We start from the raw sequence: 25,496 nt of genomic DNA, 5'->3' as shown, positions 1-25,496 counted from the left end.
CCCCCCATGTTCTGTTGTCTAAGAACAGAAATTATAGAAAGACAACTAGTAGCTAGCTATTTTTAGAACAAGAAACATGATGTAATGATTATTTCTAGAACAATATAAGTATTTAGTCTTTTTGAAACTATACAAAAGAAAGAGTTTTAGTCCCTCATTGGAATCCCAAAGTCAATGGCCTATATGCATATATTCTGCTATTTTCCCCCTCTTAAATAAAAACATTATGCTATTTCATAGTAGGCTTGTCTCCATATGTGATTTCCAAAATAATAGGATTCAATCAAATGTCAAATGAATTTATAAAAGAAATTTATAATTTAATACTTACCCTTCCTTCAGCATCAATCGTTACTTCTGACATCTTAAAAGTGACTTTTGGATTTGCTGTGCCTTTTCAAAAAGACATTAATAATGAGTTGCATCCAAATTCATACATAACCAATATTTCCCAAACTAGACATCTGTATCAGTTCAATGCACTGTACATTTTAGTGAATTCAGTCAATGCTATCAATGAATACTGAAAAAAAAAAATGGCACTATTATATATATCAGGCCTTTTCTGGGGCAAAACGTCATGACATCATCATACATTAGTACTCTGATGGCTGCAAAAAAAAAAAGGGTTAACAAATATATACCCATTTTTATAATTTAAACCTTGAAACAACATAAAAGTGAAACAACAGATCAAATGTACTAATTTAATGAGATGATGATAATAATAGCTGGCATTTACATCGCACTTTAAGCTTTGCAAAGTACTTTACAAATACTATTTCATTTTGGCCTCAACAGCTACCTTGGGAAGTAGATGCTGTTATTATTCCCATTTTACAGATAAGGAAACAGACAAACAGAAGTGACTTGTCCAAAGTCATGTAGTTGGTAAGCATCTATGGAAGATTTTCTAGACAATATAAGCAAGAATTCCACTTCTTAACTGCTGCTACTAGTTAACCCAGCATTATATAGGAAATAAACCAGTATGAAAACAAGTATTATAGGCTAAAATCATGAAAGAGAATTGAATATTATTTATGAGTTCAACATGTACTAAATTTACTAATGTAAACTGAACTTATCTTTACTAAAAATTTGGTAATAAAAGATAAGCACTGAAGATTCAAATAATTAGAAAGGCTGATATAGGAGGGGAAATTGTATGAAAATAAATGCCAGCAAACTGAATGGATGTCCATCAGTTGGAGAATGGCTGAATAAATTGTGGTATATGAAAATTATGGAATATTACTGTTCTGTAAGAAATGACCAACAGGATGATTTCAGAAAGGCCTGGAGAGACTTACACGAACTGATGCTAAGTGAAATGAGCAGGACCAGGAGATCATTATATACTTCAACAACAATACTAGATGATGACCAGTCCTGATGGATCAGGCCATCCTCAGCAACGAGATCAACCAAATCATTTCTAATGGAGCAGTAATGAACTGAGCTAGCTATACCCAGAAAAAGAACTCTGGGAGATGACTAAAAACCATTACATTGAATTCCCAGTCCCTATATTTATGCACACCTGCATCTTTGATTTCCTTCACAAGCTAATTGTACAATAATTCAGAGTCTGATTCTTTTTGTACAGCAAAATAATGTTTTGGTCATGTATACTTATTGTGTATCTAAGTTATATTTTAATATATTTAACATCTACTGGTCATCCTGCCATTTAGGGAGGGGTGGGGGTAAGAGGTGAAAATTGGAACAAGAGGTTTGGCAATTGTTAATGCTGTAAAGTTACCCATGTATATATCCTGTAAATTAAAGGCTATTAAATAAAAAAAAAAAAAAAAAAAAAAAAAAATAAATGCCAGCAAGAGGCCTTACCTGTTTTGGGATATCTGAAGGAATCTGTCCTTCTGGTCTCTAACATGGGAGATGTAACATGAATAATTTCCACTTCTGATTCATCATTTTCTTCATATAGAATTCGAAGAATTTTTCCTCCATTAGGAGCTTAAAAGCAATTTATTATTTCACATTCAGAATAATTTAAAAAACCAAAAATTCTTCTAGTTATTATTTTTACACCAACTAATAAAAATATTGTTATTTATGAAGTTGTCTCCTGATATGCTATCAATATGATAAATGTAATGATTTTTGCAATAGTGGTATGAGTTTGTTCTGAAAAAATTTAAATAATTTCTTTATGTACATTTTCAAGGTAAACAAAGAATAAACATTTCTAATGTATTTAGGGTTGGATTTTTCTTTTCACTGTTGAAATACATTTAAAATTTTAAAATTTAAATTTTTTATTAAAAATTTTTCATGTTAAAATTTTTTCATGAATATCAAACCCTATAACAAATGTAGTTACAAATGGATTGTCAGTTTAATATAAGTCAACAGTAGCATGTCAACCAAAAAAAATATTAAAGTGATCTGGGATTTCACAACAATGATGATGATGATGATGATGATAAGGGCACAGTGTTCAGAATGAGATAGGCAATAGTCCCTCTGTACTATGGGGTAAGTCAAAGAATTTCTCAAGTACTATATTTAGTTCTGAGTGCAAGATTTGAGGAAGGATATTTATGAGATATATTCAGAAGATGATCACATGAAATGATGAATAGTGATCATACTATGTAGGAATCAACTGAAGGAACTGGCAGTGTTTGGATCTAGAAGAAACTACTTAAGATGGTCATGAAAATGGTCTTTAAATTTCAAAAAGACTGCCATGTATAAGAGAGATTAGAGATGTGCTAACCAGTCTGACAGGAAAGGATTAGGAACAACAGATAAAAGTTGCAAGGAAACAAATTTTAGCTCAATGGAAGGAAAAACTTCCTTACAATCTGAGCTATTTCAAAGCATAATGGATGTGGAGGGAAGAAGCAGCAGGTTCTTCTTCAATGGAAATCTTCAAGCATAGGCTGGGTGATCTCTTCTTAGGAATGGTGTAGAGAAGAATACTGATGTAGATTGGGCTAGATGACCTCTAAGATCCCTTCAAACTCTGAGAGTCTATGAATAATCTTTACTTCAAAAAAAGAATGCCAAATTCCAGCTAATGGTCTATTTATCTCAAGCAATACTTTATAAATAGTACAAAAGAAAAAGCACAGTCCATTACAATAGCACTCTCCAACCTTTTTAAAGTGGGCTATATTCTTATGACCTCCCAAGGACATAGAAGACAGAAGGCCTTTCTTCACTCTCATTTAACTCAGATCAATCCAATCATTTGTTCATCCAAATCCTTTATGTCAAATTTATTTCTACATATTTGCATGTATATGTATACATATATAGATACACATCATCCTTTTTCTATTATTTCTACTACTGTCTTCTAGATGAAACCTAGCAAGGTGTCATGAGGGACAATGAAATATGATAAAAATTTTCTCATGACATGAAATTGTCCTAATGCAATGATTGGAAAATAATGACTTAAGGTTTACTGCAGTAGAATTTGTTCTATTTCATATAAATAATATTTTGCATAGGGAAGGCTAATTCTGATTTTTTTCACTCTGAAATCTTTACTATCATTATTTAGGATTTAGAATTTGGGCATAATACTGAATAGCACTGTGTTAGATGAGTCTTAAAATTACTTTTCTGTTATCTGGTAAATGGGCTAGATTTAATACACTTACCTGGTTCTGCCTCTGGACACCACCAATAGCCAGAATATCTATCAAATTCTTCCTGAAGGACAAAGGTAGCAACCCCAGCAGATCTTGGGTCCTCTTCCATGTTAGCAAGCTCTGAATAAACATAAAAAGTACTGTCATCAAAAGTAGCTTTGAATTTCTGAGGCCAGAAAGCAGTATGACTATTTTATTTTGCATTTTTTAAAACTAAGGTTTTTATAAGAACACAGATGACATTCATGATCAACTTGTATACATAGAAATAATAACTGCAACCATCAACTGAGATTTATAAAGCATTTAAAAGTTTTTAAGGGCCCTTTAAGGTCACTTCACTGTCCTTTGAAGCATATCATTTGACACTGAGAAAATTGAGGCTCAGAGGGGGTTAAATGACTTGCATGAGCTCCCACAGTCACTGTGTGTATATAGTTTATTATTATATCATTATATACACTATTTGTCTTTTCTCATACTGTTATTGAGCCAAACTATACTTCTTTCTGCTCTTTCAATATTACTCTATTTCCCATTCTTATATTAATTATTTCCATGCCTAGAATACATTCCCTACTCACCTTTATCTCACAGAATTATCTAATGGCTTTTAAGACACAGCTCAAATATTACCTTTGAACAGGATTTGTTTATCAATATTCTATGCTGTTTGTAACATTCCTCAATATCTTACACTTAATTATCTTTATTTATTCTGTATATATTTACTCTGTATATACCAGTATATGTATGTGATTTTTCTCTCTTCTCCCTGCCTTCAACTCCAACAGAATGTAAGCTCAAAGAGAGGGAAGATTTAATTCATATTTTTGTCTTTGTATATATCCACAATGCCTGACACACAGGCCTTAATAAATGCTTATTGATTTCATTTTTATTTCTGCCTCTTGAAGTGGACAATAAATTGTCTAAGAGAAAAGAATATACCTTATAATTCCTTTGTATCCTTCCACAACACTTAGGTCAGGGTTCTTTAAGTTGTAGATGTTCAATGAATGTTTAACATAGAGACTGAGTAAAATCTGATTGTTAGAACTGTCACTAAGTATCTAATAGCCTACAAATGATACTGTAAACAAAGGCAAGAAATTTTTAATGGTAAATCATTTTTTTCTTGGAATCATTAGAAAGGTCAAAATCAGAATGTTTACCCCAGGCAAACCAATGGCTTCAATGTATAAATGAATTAGTACGAAGCTCCCCATTAGACCACTCAAATTTATTACCATATCATCAGCAGCCTCATCAATTAATATTTACTGAGCACACCCTGAAGTTATCCTATTACTTCATTTACCCTGAGGAAGAGGAAAAGAGAATCCAAATACCCAAATACCCTTTTTGGCCATATTTATTCCTGTCTTGCTCTTCTTTTCACTCTTTTTGCATGGATTGGTAATCACTCAACCATTGTCTTCATCTCTTGCTATTCAAAACCAAGACCTATCAATTCACTCTCAAAAATAAATTTATCCCATTTCTCTTATTAATACTCTATCCAAGACCTTATATTAAATCTGGATTAGTCATTCATTCCACATAGACTGATGTTCTTGGCTTCCAAACTTTTCTACTTTTTCTCAATATTGTCTTATCCAAACAGAGCAGTATTACTCACTGTATACTTAGTCCCACCTTCCATATTTTTACTTGTGGCCTCTTCTGTCTGGAATACCTTCACCTCTCTTATCTTATCTAAATTTTTTCAAGTCCTACCTCCTTTATATACATCTTTCCCACAATTCCAGTTTATACTGAACTCCATCTTTTAAAGACTCTTATAGGAAGTAAGAGCCTGACCCATACAATGCAGCACTTGATTATGTGATAAATACTTGTACACGTACAGCATTTTAAACTTTTCAAAGTGACTTCATGTCTGGTAAATAAGAACTTTATCCATATAACAATAACACTGTGTGATAGGTATATTTTAATTCTAATTTGCAAACAAGCAAACTGAGGTTAGAGTGAGATAAAGTGACTTGTCCATGGTCACACAAAAATATTTTTGGCCTTATGTGGATTGTAACCTAGTTTTTCTGATTTTTAATTCATTGAATTTTCTGCTAGGCCAACTTGTTTTCTCCCTAGAGTCATATGTTGTTCTGGAAAGTGTTTTATCTGTCTTAGTCTTTTCTCCCAATAAGATGACAAGCTATGAAGGACAGGAATGCTGACATCTATTTCTCTAGGATCTCGACTAGGCACTTAACAAAGACCTCGTAAACATATGCTGGCTAGAAGACAAGTCTTGAAGAACTTAGGGGGATAAAATATATTCTCAAAGCAAAATATCATGACAAATGATTATAACATAATTACTTATTAATACTCAATAATACTTCAAAAATAAATTACTATATCTAAATCATAGCTAAAGACCTATGTCCATAATGAAGAATGAACAATTTAAAAACTGAAGAAACATAATAATACCTTATACTTGTGTAGGATTTTAAGATTTTTCTTTTTAAAAAGTTTTCAATTATTTTATCGCCTCTGATCATCACAATATTCCTATGAAGTAGGTGAGGAAGACATTATTCTCGTTTGACAGATGAGGAAACAATAAAAAGTTTAGTATCTAAGGTCATACAGAAAATGACAGAATTGGGATTAGAATCCATGTTTCTTGACTTAATTGAATGGTGTCTCTATTCTTAAAGCTAACTGTTTAAATAAAAAGTCTCCTACTTTGATCAGAGAGGTCTTGCCACTTGAAGAAATATTTGCTAAGTCTGATTCCATGTCAAAATGTCAGACTTTTGGCATATGTATTACAATGTTATTATTCATTAGAATCTCTTATGCAAAGCAGAAAGACAGCATTATTATCCAGTGAAAAGACTGTTTGCTAGGCAGTTAGGAAGACTTGGATTCAAATTGTGCTTCTAAGACACATCAGATGCAGTGATTCTCAGCAAGTCACTTAACCCAGTCAGGGAGCTAGGCAACTCTCTTAAGACTGTAACTTGCAGGCAAAGTTGCCAATCTGCATTGGTGCAGGGAGTTTTCACACCAGGAATTCCCTATACTAGTGAAATCATAGGTCTAGACCACATTCCCTCTCCCCATCAAAGAAAATACTCATTAAAACTCAGTTTAAGAATCAAAAGCCAAAATTCCAATAGACTTGGTTTTGGTTTTTGCTGAGGCAATTGGGGTTAAGTGACTTGCCCAGGGTCACAGAGCTACAAAGTATTAAGTATCTGAGGCCAGATTTGAACTCAGGTCCTCCTGACTTCAGGGCTGGTGCTCTATCCACGCCCCACCTCGCTGCTCCCCAATAGATTTTTGATGGAAAGTGCCATCCCCATCCAGAGAGAGGACTATGGAGACCAAATATGGATCACAGCATAGTATTTTCACCTTTTTTGTTGTTGTTGCTTGCTTGTTTTTTTTTTCTTCTTTCTCATGGTTTTCCCTGTTAATCTGATTTTTCTTGTGCAGCATAATAAATGTGAAAATATGTTTAGAAGAACTGTATATATTTAACCTATATTGAATTACTTGCTGTCTAGGGGAGAGGGACAGTTTGGAGGGAGAGAGAAAATTTTGGAACACAAAGTTTTGCAAGGGTGAATTCTGAAAACTATCTTTGCATGTATTTTTAAAAATAAAAAGCTATTTTTATTTTATTATTTAAAAAAATAAAATCCTTTTTATCATTCAAAAAAAATCAAAAACCAAGAAAATAAAAAATATGTACATAAAATTATTTTTTCCTTTTGTAGCTTGGCCCTGAGTAATCTCTTTGGGGGAGAAGGAAAATGAGAAATTATTCAAATGTAAATATTTTAAAATCAAAAAAGAAAAAAAATGGAATTATATATTTATGGCAATTATGGAGAGGAAAAAGTTCTTATCTACTGAAGAAAAGGGAATGAAATGTGAGATAAATGGATAGATCTGATTGTATATAAAATGCACAACAAAACTAATACATCCAAAATAAAAACAAAATAAATAGAATGAAGAAAAACTATCTGTAGAAAATATATCTGGTAAAAATTTGCCATTTAAAATCTTTGACAAACACAAAAATTGATACAACTATGGCCCATTTATTAATGGCTAAATGGTCAAAAATATTAATAGATAGTTCTTAATGGAAGAATATACAAATCCAATTCAATGAATTATCAACAATTTCTTGAAAAACTGTTAAACTTAGTAAAATATAAATTAAATCTCTTGAGTTATATAATCTAATAAGTATTAAATTGGCAAAAATGTCTGAAATGATAAACTTCAAGATTTGCAGGGATGTGGAGAAACAAAAACACTATTACACTGCTGAAGGATTTATGGATAGTGTAATCTTTTTCTAAAACAATATGGCAATATTCAAAATAATTACAAAAGCAAGCATATATTTTGATCCATTGATTTCACTACTACTAGCACTTCACCTTAAAGATATTAGTAAAAAGGGGGAAAAGTCTTCTCTGTCCAAAAAGGGTTGTGACAAAACTAGAAATAGTTCATATATTCAAGGAAATATTATTGGACCATAAAAATGACAAAGGAGAATAAAAATATGGAAAGATTAATATGAAATTATGTAGAGTGAAGAATTAGAATAATACATTAACTCATTACAACTACATACAAATAATAATAGCAGCAACAATAAAAATAGAAAAAAAAAACCAGAAGAGAATAAGGAAGCAAGTTGGTAATTTTTTATATTAATTCCTTAAAGCTAATCTACAGTTTTAAAAAACAAAATATAAAAATTGGATTTTACTAAAAAATTATAAAACTTGAATTGACTATCATTTTTTAAAAATTCAATGTTTTTGTTGAATGTTGTTCAGAATTTTATAATTACAAAAAGAGAAATATTACTTTCATCTTCTTTCACTTACATTAAAACTACTCCAGAGAAGATTTCATATAATGAATTATATTCTAAAGGTTCTTAATATGCAACAATTTTATGTTAATTTAGTACTTCCATAATCTTTTGAAAACAAAAGGTATATTTTCCTTCTATAAACGCTTTTAAATGTTCTACACAAAAACAATTCTTCAAATGAGATAGAAGTAATGATCAAAATCTGGAAATGTATAGTTTTTTAAAAATTTATTTCTAAAGGTCAGGCAAAATAAATATAAAAAATGAATTTGTTACCTTAATAATATTTCACTTTAATGATTATTTTAATGAAATTTGTATTATAGCAATTTTGACAGTTCTTTGCCAGAATGAATACCTAATCTTATCAGAGCTGTTACTGAAAGCCTGAAAAGGTGACAATGAACATTATTACACAATGGTACCACCCAGTTTTCCTTCATACTTAAGGACATTCCCACTTCAAAATATAAGAACAAACTGGATTTTAAAATACTTCCCAACAATGCAGTCTACTAGATGCGCATTACCATTGTGCACATAGGTGAGCCTCCTTTCTTCCCTAGTTACAATGTTCGCTATCCAGATGTCATTGCTATGGATGAAAGCAATCCAGTTTGGATCAGCAGGGCACAGTTTTGGATCCATCCTTATGTTGGGGCAACTGGTCTCCACTAAATTGGGTCTTAAGGGTTGTTGCTAGAAAAGCAAACATAAGATATTCTTAAATCTTTGTGGGCAAGAGGCAGGCCAATATATAGACATTTCATTTGGTTCTACCCTGACTATAAGATGAAGGATATCTCTATGTAAATTGTTAAGTGGGATAACTCAGATAAATAGTCTCCTATTGTATTCTTCTATTTTAATTCTTGAATTTGCAAGGAAAAAAATTGTTTTTGAGCTAGATAGCTAGCAGTGGTGAAAGAATTCTTAGTTTTCATTTTACCAAACAGGAAAAACCTCTTAGATCAATACTATATTATAAATCCTGTTATTGTAAAGTAAAATGAGACATGAAGTAAACTATAAAGCTACACAGGAAGTATACTTGACTAGTCATTGACTAATTTTCATTTAACATTAAAAAATAAATTTAACCAAAAAATGTTTATTCATGAATATACAACAAAACCAGAACTACTGAAAATTAATTAAAATAAATTAACCATATAATTACATAGAGAAAACCAACACTATCACTAAATAAAATGATCATACCAATATAATAACAATAGGAATAATAATAAAGATTTCAACAAACTTGAAAGATAAGTGCTTCTAATTTTGACCAAACTAATATTTTTAAAAATCACTTTAGATTTATCTATTAAATATGAAACAGAATCCCAAAATGTATTCCACTACTCAACCTCTAAAACTTAACTCAAGTCCTTTTTAAGCATGTACAGAACGTTATTCTAAGTTTAAGAAATTGATGGAAAAAAGACGTTACATTAAAGTTTAAATAAGCCTCTGCCCTTATAAAGCTAATAGTCTGAAAAGGAGATATAAAATCTATAGATATAACTATAATACAACATAATACACGAAAAGTATATCAAGCTAAAAAAATTAAACAAGTGCTACATGAATCATGGGTTATTACTAAACTGGAATATAAGTGAAGGCTTTTTGGAAAGTTTGGCATATGAGATAGGTTTTACATAGTAAATAAGAATTCAACAGTTAAAGATAAGGAGATAGGCTTAAAGAACAGTGAGTAAAGAAGTAGAAGTGGAAAACAAAGAGCATGTTCAGGAGACTGAGACTACTTCAGTTTAGTTAAAGGATAGTGTAATAACATGAAATAAGGCTGGAAAGCTAAAGTAGAACTAAACTGTGAAATGCTTTAAATGCCAGGTAAAAGAACTTGAACATTCTCCATTATATAGTAAGGAGCCATTTAAAATTTCTGAGTAGAGAAGGGGCATGATTAGATACACAAAAGTAAATAACAGAAGCATCATGAAAGAATAATTGCAGGAGAGAAATGATGGAGGTGGAAAAACCTGTTAGCAGATTAAATGAATTCTGGAGTTACAGACAGGAAAATGGTGAGGTCAACTAAAAGAATACATTTTAGAAAAAAGATGAAAACTCAATTTTGGATATGATGAATTTGAAGAGTTAGTGGGATAGTTAGAGAAGTCCCATAAGCAGTTGCAAATTTATGCCGGGAGCTCAAAGTTAAAAATATAAATATATGTGTTAAGTGATCAGAGTAAGTGACACTGGCAAGATAAAATGTATATAAGGAGAAGAGAATGTATATAGATAAAACCTTGGGGATAGGACACTCACGTTAGGGGATGGAGAAGATAAGCCAGTGAAGGAATTGAGAGAGGTAAAAGGAGAACCAAGAGAATGTGGCACCTCTGAAGTCAAGACAGGATAAAGAATCAAGATGTAATCTCAAATGCCACAGAGTTGCCAAGGAGGATGAAGAGTGAATTTTGTCTTTTACATGACAAATTCCATTGTCCACTATTAGTCTGAAAAACAGGTAGATTTGGCAAAATGCCATTTAAGAGGTCAGTTCGAGTATAGTGGGAAGGAAAGTAGCCAGATAATAAAGAGTTGAGAAAAGAACAGGTAGTTAAGAGATATCAAAGAGAGGCAATTATTTTTTCTAAAAACTTGACAATTATGGGAGAGAAATGAGATCGTTAGTGCAATACAATAATAGCCAGCATTTATATAGTAGGTTTGCAAAACACTTTACAAATATTATCTCATTTTGTTGTCATAAAAACCCTGAGAAATTATGTGCTGTTATTATCCCCGTTTTATAGTTGAGGAAACTGAGGAAGATGGAGGTTGAGCAACTTGCCTGAAGTCATGTGACTAACAAGTGTCTGAAGTCAGATGTGAACTAGGATCTTTCTGACTCTTAAGTCCAATACCCTATCAACATTGTTATCTAAATAGTTTAAAAGAATCAAAAAAAGTGTTTTTTTTATCTTTTTGGTTTTTGGCTGGACAGATTTGAACACAACTGTAGATATTTGGGAAGGAGTCATTGGCAAGACAATGGTGACTGGAGCAAGTTCTAGGAAGAAGTGGGAAGAGATGGGATTAAGGGAATAATCTAGGTAATCAGAAGAAAGGATATATTAGATGATAAAAGTGATACGCTGATGAATTTAGGTAAGGAAGAAGAGTTGAGGTTACTCCCTCTGGATAGCCTCAGTCTTCTCAATGAAGAAGCTAAGTTATTCACATTAACTTTACAAGGAGGAAAGAGTTTATAGATAGGGAGTTAGAGCGAAAGGAAAAGGCCAGGAAATATAAGATAGGAAATTGATAAACACACTGGATTACTGAATATCAGTGAAGGCCTAGCTAAGATTATATACCACAAATTTGTAATAGAGTAAAAAAGGATTTAGTATGCATAAAAAAGAGTGACATAAAGGTATAAGAGATTGTGAATAGTAGAATTTTGAGATAACTCATATATGTTTAGTATTTTTCAGTGTGCAAGGTAACTTTCTCAGAATAGCCCTGTGGTGCATTTCCATGGAACTGTAAAGTTTGAGATGTGCCCACGAAAAGGTGGCTGAAATGGGATAAAGAAGAAAAGCTTCGAAATGGGGTAGGATGGAACAGAGGGGAAGAAAAAACAAGAGGATTTATGTGGTCAGGATGTTACAGATCAACATGAAAAATGAAATCCTTGAGGATTATGGTGGGGGATGAAGTAGAAATCAAGGTTTTAAAGAAAGCAGAAAAGATAGCAATTTGGAGAGGTAGCTAAAGGTCAGGGGAATACAGAAACAAGAATATGGAGAGGGTGGTCACTATAAATTGAGCGCAAATATTCAGAAAGAGGAAAGGGATAGAGGTAGAAGAATTGTCTAGAAATGTCATTAAGTAAGAAGTAGCATGTGCTACTACTTCATATTGTTTCTCTATTCTCAGGGAATGAAAATAAGAACAGCTTTCAATGGCCCCCATATTTCTATGGGATGTAGTCCCCGGAAAAATAAAGGTGCAAGAAATACTGGAGAGAAAATTCCAGGAGAGAAGCTCACTGAAAATAGAAGTTGTAAGGGGCACAATGAAATAGGTTAGAAGTTGGGCAAAACAGATTGGGGAAGAGTAAGATTAATGAAAACAGAGTGAGAGTTCAGAAGGAAGGTAGTATGAATACACAGTTTTCACCTAAGACAGCAAGAATTTAAATTAAACAGTACTAGAGAAACAATATGACAAATAAGGCTGTAGTATTATAGTGGCAATATAGGGGTCGAACATGCTTTTAAAATATTCTATTGATGGCACCACTATTCTTTTAGTCCTTCATGCTTTACAATTTTACATTTATCTTTTTAAAAATTAATTAAATATTTTCCCCAATTACATGTAAAAATAATTTCTAACATGTGCTTTTTAAAATTTTGAATTCAAATTCTCTCTCTCCTCCCTTCTTTCCTTTCTCCTTGAAAAGGCAAGCAATTTGATATTGATTATATATGTGTAGTCATACAAAATATATATTCATATTAGCCATGTTGTGAAAGAAGACACAGACCAAAAAAAAACAAGAAAAGCGACCACATATAAAAAAGTATTTTTCATTCTGCATTCAGACTCTATCATTCTTTCTCTAGAGGTGGTTAGTATTTTTCATTTATTTGATTCTTCCCTTTATCTTTTGATTCTTCCCTTTCCCTTCATTTCAAATCAGCAGCCAAGCCCTATAATTCAATCCCTGTAATCTCCTTCACATTCAAAACCCCTCCCCCCCCCTTTTTTTTCCATGCCTGGATTACTGTAATGGTCTACTAAACAGTCTCCACATTTCAAGTCTCTTTCCCCTCTAATCCATCCTACATGTTATTACCATACCAGTCTTTCTGGTATACAAGTCTGATAAGCACTTCAGCTCTCAAAAACCTTTCATGGTTCCCCAAGGAATGAATTATGTTTGACAGACAATCAACAAGCATTTGTTAAGAGCCTACTATGTACCAGTGACTGTGCTGGAGATATAGGGACAAAGGCAATGGGCAGATAGGTCTAAAGCTTAGAAGGGAGGTCAGGACTGGAGATAAAAATTTTGGAACATGTTTATAGATAATCGTTAAAACTAAGGAGGGAAGGAAATTGCTAGAGGAGATTATATAGAAAGAGACAGAGGCCAAAAAAAGGTAAAATTTTATTCAAGGAAAATTGACTATTGATGTTTAAATAAGTAATCAGATTTTTAAATGCTTCCTTTTTTATTTATTTTGACACATTTTTTCCATAGTATGGATATAATTTTCATTTTTAAAGATTTAAATTTTACATCTTAAATGTAGATACTTTAGAGCAAAAGAAAATATACATTTAAATTATTCAGTGATGAAAAATATTTAAAATTTGGCAGGATCAATATAGCAACATGAACAAATTACTTCCTATCTTTATTCCTCAGGTGTTACTATTCTTCCCTTTTCAAATTAACTTGCATTACTTATCTACATATATGATGTGTTCTTCCAGCAAAAGGTAGGGACTATTCTACTCACTTTGTATCCTTAGCACCTACCATGGCATCCTTCCTGTTCTAGATACTTAATAAATGGAACTGTTCTCAAAGCTTTCTAGCTATTATATGCATTCATATTCTACTTTGTTTTCTATTTTTCTGTGTACATTTTTTAATCTTTCCAGTAGACTATATCTTTTTTATATCTTATTTATTTTTATATTTCCCTGAGAACCTAAAATAAGCATATTGTATATGATAGATAACAAATTTTAAAAAATAGAATATCTGTATTTTTTCCCCAGGAGAGATTTGTTATGCAACTTCATAAGCTTGTAAAATAAAATGCCAATATTCTTCTTCTTGTTTATTTTCATTGACACCTGAAGTATCTGAATTTCTTGTTGTAAGGTAAAAGAGGATTTTTTAAAAAATTAACTTTTCATTGCATTTCAGAAAAATAATAAAGTTGATAAAATTACTTTCTTAAATACTTCAGTGCTAAAAAAGGCAAACAAACCAATACCACCACAAAATCCAAAGCTTTAATAATCAGCACATTTAAACTTACAGTAAATCCATGTGGACCTCCATCTTTTACGTGGTAAATTCCACTTCCAGCTTGGAATAAAAATGTTCCACTTTCTGGGTGATAATCATAAGAAGCAATTCCAATGGTTCCAATGCGTTTTCTTTCTCTTAATAATTCTTCTTCTCGAGAATACATTCCATAGTCCAGGGTTGCCTAATGAAAAAAAAATAGGAGTCTTACCTATTTTCAAATTTTCTTCTTGATATTTATAGATACAATATGGATTTCAAAAATAAAGAAGTTTAGCACTTCCAAGTTTTCTACTTGTAAAGAACAAATCTGAATGCTCCTACATAGCTTGAGCATCTTAGAATCATCTTTTACCAAGATCTCTGTTATAATGTTATTCAGTAAAGGATATTTCCTCATTTGGCTGTTATATGTGTATAAGAGAGCAAAGATAAAAGTCCAAATTCCTTAGGCTGGCATTCAGGCTCTTCCACAATTTACTAATCCAAATCTTATTACCTAGCCTTCCCTTAAAAGAAATATTCTACTCTATACTGATTAATCTTATTATCTTTGTATACAACCTATTCCTTTCTATATCCAGGTCTTGGCCTTCATCACTGTCCCTACCAGAAATGCTCTCCTTCCTCTCTAGCCAAGTCCTACTGATCACTGAAGGTCAGTTTAAGTTTGGCCTTTTCCATTAAAAGTTCTTTAACCCTCCTCACTCAAATTGTTATCTTTCTTACCTGAACTAATTCCTGTAGTATTGTTGTCTACATAATTTAGCATTAATCATACTACTATGCAATTTTATATATATGTACATACATCTCTGTTCCAATATAAGCCCCTTGAGTTAGAGATGAAATTTTATTTCTATATCTCCTCCAGAGTTTAGTGCAATATCTTGTACAAACTAGTCACTCAATAAATTTATTAATAATGATGAAGATATACAAGGTTTTTATCTATACATAGAAATATTTTGGCACTTAATGTGCCTCACAGGTACATGCATAACGCAAGGTTAAAAAAAAATCATTAACACATTAATGATAATTTTTAAATATAAACATTTTCCCAATAAATTATTACTAATTACCACGTGTAATATTAAAAAAAAAAACAACAAAAAAAAAAACTTCAACCTGATATTGTCCTTAGGAAGAAGAGGCTAAAAACATTCATTAAAGAAGGCCCTTTATGTCCTTATTCTTAAATCTTATCTGTTGCTGTTATTACAATTTTTTTTCCCCAATCAATGAAGAGACTAGTGAGCATATGATCATTTGTTTGAACTGCAAACCTCTTGAATTTTCATGATATTTAATTGTCAATTTCTTGAATTTAGGAATTGTATCTTTTATTTTCTTTATATTTCTAGAACTTGGCAAGTGGCCATAATAGGCATTTTACAAATCTTTGCTGAACAGTTAATATTTATATGCCTATATTTATAACCAAAAATCTTAAAAAATAATAATAATTACTTACATAATAAAATTATACCTAGAATTCTGACTTAATTTGTTAATTACTATATGAGAGAATGATCTATTTCAGTCCAGATCTTCTATTTATTTTTTTAAAAATGCACTCACATATTTGAAAGAATAAACCAAGATGTCAAACATGACATAAAAATAAAATAAGTCTATTTATCTTCAAACAAATAAATTTAGCAGTTGTGTATTTAGCACCTACTATATGTAGGATAGGCATTGTACTGGGCACTGGGGTGTTTATCATTTTTCTTCCTTTTTGATCTAATTTTTCTTGTGCAGCATGATAATTGTGGAAATGTGCATAGAAGAATTGCATGTTTAACATATATTGGATTACTTGCTATCTAAGGGAGAGAGTAGGGGAAAGAAAAGGAGAAAAAATTGGTTTTGCAAGGGTGACTGCTGAAAACTATGTATATCTTTTGAAATAAATAAAAAATAACAAAAAAATTAAGAATAATAATAGAAATTAAGAATATAAGAAGAGAGCCTAATTAATCCATTTTAAATGAGTTTTTCAAAACATTATCATATTTTAGTTAATTCTCAATATCAAGAGCCTGACATATGATAAGTAACTTCTTTCCTTGTGTTATTTTTGCTTTTCCTTCTATTCACACAACTTACTTTATAGGTAGAGAGAAACAATGAAAACTTAAAAGATATGGTTTCATGCTTAAAGACAAACACACACAAAGAATATTATTCTTCAGACATTTTCAATCATGTATGCATGTATAAAAATAACTGGGGGAAAGGGTATGTCTAGACTTGTAATTTTATTAGTATGGGGAACTCCCAATGAGCAAATTTTCTTCACTGATACAGAACATCAACTTCTATAATTGTATTATTGGAAAGTTGTTGGGAGCATTGAGATATTAAGCTACTTGCCCAGAGTCGCATGGCTAGTACCTGTTAGAATCAGGACTTTAACTAAGAAGCTATCTACAACACACTGCCTCTTTGCCCCTGCCCCTAAGACAAACAATGCTTCCAATTTTGCATAAGTTTAAAGGCAAACAATGTTAGTTAGATATAAAAGTAGCACTTATATTAATAAGAATACCAATTGATGAGGAAGAAATACAATATAGTTAAGGTGGAAAAAATTGCATCTCTACAAAGGAAGATGTTTAAAAATCTTGAGGTAATCTACATAGATTATTGAGTACTGTAAGACTGAAATTTTTAGAAAGAAAATGAGGCACTAAGAAGAAAAGTCACTTCATAATATAAAATGCTTTTTTAAATAAAGTTTTTTATATAATCACATTTTGATAGGAATAAAAAAGACCAATCACATGAAACTATAAAAACTTAAAAACCCTTATAATCTGTTGCAAACAAAGAATATAATTTCAATATTTAAATCAGGGATTCTTCACATTTTTTGTATGTCATGGACAACTTTGGTAGTTAAGTGAAGCCTATGGAACTGTTCTCGAAATAATGCTTTTAAATTATGAATAAATTGTTAAATAAAATACATAAGATTGTAAAGGAAATCAATTATGGTAACATTGAAATATTAAAGTATTAAAAAAAAGATTCATGGAACCTAAGTTAAGAACCCTTGATCTAAAATAATTTATTCACATATATGAAGAGATAGAAACATCATATATCAAAGAAACTTTAAAATTTATGTATGCAAATGTATCCACATATGTGAAGAGATATAAATATTATATATATCAAAGAGACAATTTATTCATGTATGCAAAGAGATATAAATATATATCAAAGAGACTTTAAAATTCCTACCTGAAAAAGATCTAAGAGTGGCTTCCAAGACAGCATTAAAACTGCTGCTTTGTTGATGGTTTTGGGAATTTCGGAGTAAAATAGTGTATTTTCTCTATTCTCACCAGACATGGCTGTAAGAAAAAAAAGTAATTTCTCATTATTAAACAGTCTTCTTCCTGCAAATGGAGAAACTATTTTAAAAAAGGCAATAATAAAGTTTATTTTATCTAAGGAAACAATCATTAAAAATGGCAATTGTCTATAAAACACACAATTTGTTGCTAGCACTTTTTATAGGAGTGCCTAACAAATGTCAACAAAAGATGGAACATCTTAATAAATGCTTATTCCCCTTCTAATTTGAAATGAATTAGTACTTCAAAATTGTTTTAATTTGAAGTTCTTTGATTAGTAGTTAAGATTGGACATTTTTTCAAGTGATAATTAACAATTTGAGTTTCTGTTTTTATAAATTGCCTTTACCATATGATTATTTTTATTTTGGGAGCTGGTCTGGATATTTTTAGTAGTTCTCTAGAAAACTTAGATGTCAAGTTTTTACCACTTATATTCATTATAAATATTTTCACCAATACACGTAAATAACTTTAAAAAAATCTTCAGAACTCTGACCAAGGCAAAGACCACATATGACTTTAAAAGACATAAATGAAGTATCATGTTTCCCATCTCTTGGCAGAGAGGTGATGGACAGTAGGTACAGAATGAAAAGTATTTTCAAACATGACCAATGTTTGAATCTGGTTTGCTTAATTATACTAATATATTACAAGAGAGGGCATGCATTGTGGAAGATAAGGGAAGTGAATGGCTACTGAAGGTAATTAGGAAGACGTGAGAATGAAGAAAAATGCTTATGAAACCCTTAAAAAATATATAAACACAAATAGAAAAGTCCGGTAGGCTTAAGAGGAAATATGGCAACGTATTACTTTTAAATTTAATACATGCTACACATAATTGAGAATCGTAATTTCGTATATAAACTTTTTTTTTTTTTTTTTTTTTTGGCAAGGCAAAAGAGGTTAAGTGATTTGCTGGGAGTTATACAGCTTATTAAGTGTCTAGGGATGGATTTGAATTCGGGTCCTTCTGACTTCAGGGTCTGCACTCTATCCACTGGGTCACTTAGCTGCTCCCATATACAAATTTTTTAAAAGTTCTTTGAATCTGGAAAGGACTTTGTTTGATACTTGTTAAATTCATAAAAAAAATTTGGGGAAAAAAGAAATTTGTTTAAATCTATTTCTTAACTAAGAGTTTTCTGAATATATATTAAATAGTAATTATCTCAGTTTGTATTTCCCTGGACTTGTCAAATACTAATTTTTGTATATATTTGGTTCAATGTTTGGAATCTCTATTTTATTTCAGTGATATATTTTTCTCTCTCCATAGCATCAGATATTTTTATGAGAATCATTATAATATGCTTTGAAGTCTGGAAATTCAAGACTTTGATATTCTTCTCTGTTTTTGAAAACTGCTAATTCTTCATTTTTTTCCCAAATGAGGACACTTTTTGGAATCATTTTATAATTGTCTTTTCTTTTTGCATCCCATGGATTATTTGTTTGAAAGCAAATATATATTTTTATAAAATAAGAATATATATCTTACCTAGCCTACCATAATTAATCCTAAACTTGCTTAAAATTCAATTTTCCATGATGCCTTTTGATCCAATCCACCAAAATTTCAGAAAATTTGTTTGACTGAACTCTTCTTCTTTTTTAGTGAACAAAGACTGCAACGAGGGGCCAATTCTGACTATGGAGCTAGATACTAATTTCAAGAAAAATGACTTGGGCTGCAATACAGTATATTGGAATGAGTATCGGAATAGATAAAAGGATCTGGCTTTATATCATGTAACTTATGTGGCCAGAAATGAATTATTTTTCCTTCTGTGATTTCATTGTTTTGGGAGCTTGAATAGAGGAATTTCTTCTTATTTACTAATACAGATTAATAACTATTCTAAAACTTACACTCTACAGAAAGTAGTCTGGGGGACAGAAGTTAAATGATTCTTCCAGAGTTGAAAAGCTAAGTTATATTAGAGACAGGATCTGAACCTAGGTCTCCTTGACTTCTGATTTGGCTTTAAAATAAGAGTTATAAAATCAAAATTATATATCCAAAGGATAAACCTGAGTGCATTTCAAATATTTCTTTTTTGTTGTTTTTGTATGGGGGCCTTATGTAAATATACATATGATAATAAATCTCTTAATAACACATTAACGAAAGGATTGTTATATAACTATTGTATAACTATTTTTTTTGGAGAAAAGATGAAAATAGAATGTTTAGACTGGGTAGATCTTAAACTTACTGTCTTCTTCTTGTGTACTTAGAAAGAAAAGACCAAGAATAGAGTCAGGCTTAAAAAAGAAAAATTAGTAACTAAAGGTAAGTAATGAAAACAATGTAACAGTTCACCTCCAGTGAAATATATAATCACTTGGCATTAGAAAAAAGTAATTTCTGGTTACTGCATTTATTTTAAAACTACACGAAAGTTCTTATATGAAATGATCGTCCTTGTCTATTTGTAATTTTAAAGTTTCAAATCCATAAAAAATAAGAAAAGGAGAAGAGATCCACTAATGTTACAATTTTCAGCTAAAAAAGTTTTTTTTTTTCCTTTTCAAGAGAAACTATTAAATACAATATGACATAAAATTCTCTATGTCTGAATTAGAAAACCTGTAATTAAACTCTGAATTACAAAACCTGTAACTGAACTCACCAAGGTAATAGACCCTGTCTGAATGAGGGCCATCTGGATCATTCTTCTTTACAAACATAAAATCATGTGGTGCCTTAGCCATCATGTAGCCATGGTATTTCCTGGTATCTGCAAGCAGTTTCTTAAGCTGACTCCAGGAATATCTCTCAACATAAAATGGCTCCAATTTAGGCTGTTCTTGTGATTCGACATTTTCCTCACACTCTGCAGTTTCAAAGATTTCAACACCCAGCTGTTCAGTTTCCATTGCTGCTGCCATGTTGCATTTTCCTGGAAAAGTAAGCCACAAGTAGCAGTTTGAGGCTTCTGTTTTGTTGTATTGGTCAAAATGAGAATCTAACAGGAATGAAAAAAAGTGAAAAAAAAGAAGATGCAACTTTCACGATAGCCGAAATTAATAAGATCAATAGCTTCCCCTCCTCTTTGTTCATTTTAAAAATTGGATTTATTATTTATTTTAAAAATCGAAGTGAAGTCTGTTCTATACATTCATTAGATATCCCCTTGGGAACTTTCTGTAATGGTTTCCCTGACATGCTTTGCCAAAATTCTAACTCATCTCCCACAGTGAAAGAAAGTGGGCCACATGCTCACTGGCTGCTAGTCTTCTTCCCAGAGCTGGCATCAAATCAGTGGTGAAGCTGAATGTGCAAAGTCTATTAAGTGCTTTGGCATTAAAAGGGAGGGGGGGAAGATACATTTGGCAAATGAAGATTGCTAGAATTGAGTCAAATTACCACCACCAACTGAAACAGAAGAAAAAACTGTTACTTACATGGAGCTTTTTATCCCAGGTTCTCAAGCACTTTGCTACCATCCATTTAATACTGGTAATTTGCCACAAAACATATACATTAGATAACATTATTTCAATTTTTTTTTCATATTTTCAGATGAAACCCTGGTGACAAAAAGTTCAACTGGCTAGTTCACAATTTACTTGTAGAATTCTGCTCTCATCTAGCATTTAGGCTGGAGTAAAAGAAAGAAGGGAATAAAGCAACTGGAGTTTTAAAATGTATTTTATGGGAACTTTTCTAAGGCCAACATAAACTGCACAAGTTATACTCATCATCAAGTTAGAAGGAAATACACTTCTTTCAAACAATATCACATGAAAAACAAGGTTACTTAATATTTTTTGACAAAAAATTCATTATAAAAATCTGAAGGGCACTTTTTCCTATTTGAAAATGAACTTCACACTATAGCACACTAACTTATTTATAGTAAACTACAAAGTTCTTTACTTCTTTCACAAATCCAGAACTAAAGTTATCAATTCCAATATTAATCCTAAATTAAAATTGCAAAGTTAATAGCAGAAAAATTTACAGAAAAAAGAATTTATCATGAACAATTAGTACTCACTGATAATAGTTGCCATAAAAAGAAACTATATGAACAACAACTCTACATACAAAGCTACCGTCACTTGGTTGATAGGTATTTGGATTTGGGGGTTTTGAATCCATAAATGTAAATGAATACATATCACATAGTTATAATCTACCACCAGAGTGCAATCAATAAAAGATTTAAATGTAGAATGATCAGTTTTGCAAATTATCATAAACTTATGGTGAAGAATTGCCACAAAAAGTGGTTTATAAAGTGCAGTGTATGTCTACTTATAAGGCCAGACCTTCACAGCACATAAATTGGGTCTAAAAATCTCTTGCTACTAGGACACTGTGTCTTCCCACATGCTACAAAGAAATAATATAATGATACTTCAATGAATACCAAGAGAAACTGATTAGAAACTTTTAAATTATACAACATGTACTCAAAAATAGTACAGCAACTAAGTACTCACTTCTAGATCACTGATTAAAATCCAAAGCAACTCAGCAGGGAATTCAAGTCATTTAATTCAATTAATACTTACTGAATACACAGCAGTGTATTATAATAGTGGCTTACCCATCTAATGGGGGTGGCCTACTTTCTATTAATTGTTAACAACTTCAGTTCAGTTCAAAATGGAATAGAATACAAGCAACACTTTATCCCTTAAAATCTTTCTTCTTAGTTTTAGCTAAAGCCTAAAATCAAAGCTAACAACATGGAAGTTCATTTTCTAAGCAATAATATGAAATATAGGAATAAGATACAAAAAAGTAAAATGTAATTGTATTGTGCCAGCTCTATAAAAGGTATGGGTCCCAGAGTGGTAATTCCAGAGGTAGGAACTTCTGGATGAGCAAACTCCTTCAGCTATTACAGATCAGGCCATTCCCTGCAACTTAAAAGAGTTGCCTAGAGCACTGAGAGTGCTCAACCGAGGTCACACTGTCAAGTATGTCAGAGGTAAAACTGGAACCTGAACTTTCCTGGTTTCTCAATCAGTTCTCTAACCATGCAGCCTCTATTATAGCACATTTATTAAGATTTACAAAGCACTTTCCTCATATTCATGTAAGGTAAGTAGTATATTTCACATACTTCAGGTAAGTAGTATATTTCACAGAGAAAACTAAGGCTTTGAGGTTAATTGACTTGTCCACAACTACACAGCTAGTTAATTCTTTGTGCTGGGAGAACATTGTCCATACAGCTCATGGCTATCTTGACCATTTCTAATGTTATCAGCTTTTCTCCAATTTTCTGACTTATTAATATTTCTTCTGCCCAAATGAAATTGTCAAGCTCTCTTATCTTGTTTTTAAAATAAATTCTCTAACATATTTCCATTGTTTCCTAGATTGCCTTATGTTAGCAACAGTTTTTAACATGTAAAAATCAACACTAAAGTTTGTGGAGCTATTCATACTGCCACTAATCACCTACTTTACCATTTAAGGACCTAATTTTATCTCTTCCTATTTTCACATTCAAAAATTTTTCTTTCAAGAGATGTCTCTGCACACAGATCCCTCTTAACTCTTCTCACCAGGATGTTTCCTCCCTTCACCTATCAGTACTGGTCACTGAATAAAAGTAGTTTAAATTATGTAAATATGGTAACGATGATATTTGTCTTACAATCCAACAGTATGAAGATTTCTTATGTAAATCACTCTTCTCTCCTAGTGTTATTCCTAGAATTGTTATCCATCAGGATGCATGCAGTAAGATTTTGTAGTTGTTCCTTTTCTTAATAAATAAAATGTCTATTTCACAATCTAGTTAAATGGCATTCTATTTATATAAAGGTAATGCAAGTGTCTTATATTTGTATATTACAATTTTAAAGTTCTTTTATTGATATTCATGAACTCTTTTGAAAAAATGTACAAAAATAAGACAGCATCATGATTCTGTTACATATTACTTATCTTCTATTGAAAAAGACTGCCACAAGATAATCTTATTTCTCTGTCTCCCTTTCCTTTTTTTGGATAAATGATTCAATTAATTAAAAAAGGATTAGGTTTATCAAGCTAATCAATAAGAAGGCCCTGTTTTGGGGGCTATGACTGAAGAAAGAAGCACCAGAAAACTATAAGTATTGCTAGACATGGGAAATGTGACATGTTTTAGGGGTTGAGGTTAACAGAAAGCAGGGAATATCTATACTACCAGGTTAAGAACTCCTCTGCTTTTTTCCCGATTTCTAAACTACATACATTTAAAGTTACTTGTTGGAAAAGTCATTTGTCAAGATTGGCGTTGAAACTCTGGGGGTGGTGAGAGAAGTAAATGTAAAAACTATTATTTTAAATGTGTCCATGCATTTGACCATGCATTCAATCCCAGGATACCTGCAGGCTAACTAGGAAGCTACAAGGGAGGTAGAAGATGCAAGGTTAATAAGTAACCCTGAGGCTGGCAAAGATCTTAAAAATGCCATGACAGCCCTCATACAAAGGTGACACACAGTTTATAGAAAACAGTCTTTGTTGTCTCAATTCCTTCAGTTTTTAGGAACTGGGCCACCAAACTGGTATCTTTAAAGGGGGAACCAATAGCAAGCCCCATCTCGGACCCCCCTGAGGATGCACGACGGAGGCCTACGGGAGGAGGTGGAAAGGAATGGGTGCACGCGGCAGGGATCGGACTAGGAAACCGGCCTGAGAAATCAAGGAGAGGGAGAAAATGAGGAGGTGTTCTCCCCTCCCCCCTTGGCCCCAAGAGCCTCGGGACGGAGCAGCCTCGGCGGACAGATGCAGCGCTCTCATTGGGTAGGAGGTGGGACAGGAAGGGGCAAGCTGGGGAAGAGGAGTGACCGAGGAGAGGTTGGGGGAGGGGACTGGACGTTAATGGGGGAGCGACTGTTAGCGTTCCGGAGTGAGAGGTTATCTAGGGGCGGACGGCGGGGGAGGCCGGTGCGGGGGAAGGAAGGCAGGCAGGCAGCTAACCTGGGGGAGGGAGCGTGGAAGGGCGGGGGCCGGGGGCAGGGAAGGGGGCTCGGGAGGAGGCGTAAGGGCCCCGGGCCCCCGGCCGCGGCGCCCCGTCCCGAGCCCGCGGGAGTTGGAGGGTGGGGGCGGATACTGCACCTTCCCCTCAGCCCCGCCCGGCCGGCCGGTCCCGACGTGCCCTACAGACGGGGCCGCCGCCGCTTCATGCCGCGCCCCGCCCTCCCTAGACTTCAGCCCCGGCTGCGGCGACTGTCTCGACGCCCAGCGGCTCCTCAGCTGCCGGCAGACGGGAGAGCGACACTGGCGAACGCGGCTCCCGGCGGTGGCGGCTCCCGCACTTCCGGTTCCTCGCGGACCCGCCCGCCGCCGGCCTCGCCGCAGACACTGCCGCGGCTGCCGGGCCAAGAAGGGCACCCGTGGCCCCGGCCCGGTGCGGCCCAGAGCGACAGCGCCCTCGGGCGGCGGGAGGAGAGAACCCCTTGCGCTGCTCAGCCGCTGTTAGGCGTGGGGAAGATTCCTGTAGGAAGAGGATACCAAAAGGGCAGGGCAGAACCTGGGGAGAAATCAGGCGAGCAACAATCATTCATTGTCCTTCCTTCCTTCCTTTTTTTTTTTTTTT

General features: G+C 33.0%; 1 protein-coding gene across 5 annotated transcripts in view; it reads right to left on the bottom strand.

Moving 5' to 3' along the window:
- Positions 1 to 25,211, bottom strand: part of DPP8 (dipeptidyl peptidase 8) — a 64,584-nt gene extending 39,373 nt beyond the window's left edge. For 2 of the 5 annotated variants that reach the window (XR_004232394.1, XM_031955361.1), the window contains exons 1-8: positions 25,016 to 25,211; positions 20,574 to 20,843; positions 17,816 to 17,928; positions 14,571 to 14,744; positions 9,051 to 9,219; positions 3,642 to 3,752; positions 1,852 to 1,980; positions 332 to 393 (exon numbers count right to left, since the gene is read on the bottom strand). Coding sequence is in view for 4 of the 5 variants with exons in the window: in XM_031955361.1 (XP_031811221.1) it covers positions 332 to 393; positions 1,852 to 1,980; positions 3,642 to 3,752; positions 9,051 to 9,219; positions 14,571 to 14,744; positions 17,816 to 17,928; positions 20,574 to 20,832 (1,017 nt within the window). In the remaining variant the exon portion in view is untranslated. The other 3 variants (XM_031955360.1, XM_023498023.2, XM_012543350.3) reach the window with 3 other exon arrangements.
- Between the last annotated feature and the right edge of the window lie 285 nt (positions 25,212 to 25,496).

The sequence above is a fragment of the Sarcophilus harrisii genome, chromosome 2 (assembly GCF_902635505.1).
Source record: "Sarcophilus harrisii chromosome 2, mSarHar1.11, whole genome shotgun sequence".
Taxonomy (NCBI): Eukaryota; Metazoa; Chordata; class Mammalia; order Dasyuromorphia; family Dasyuridae; genus Sarcophilus; species Sarcophilus harrisii.
Note: the sequence above shows the minus strand (reverse complement) of the source record. Positions and strands in the feature narration are given on the sequence as shown.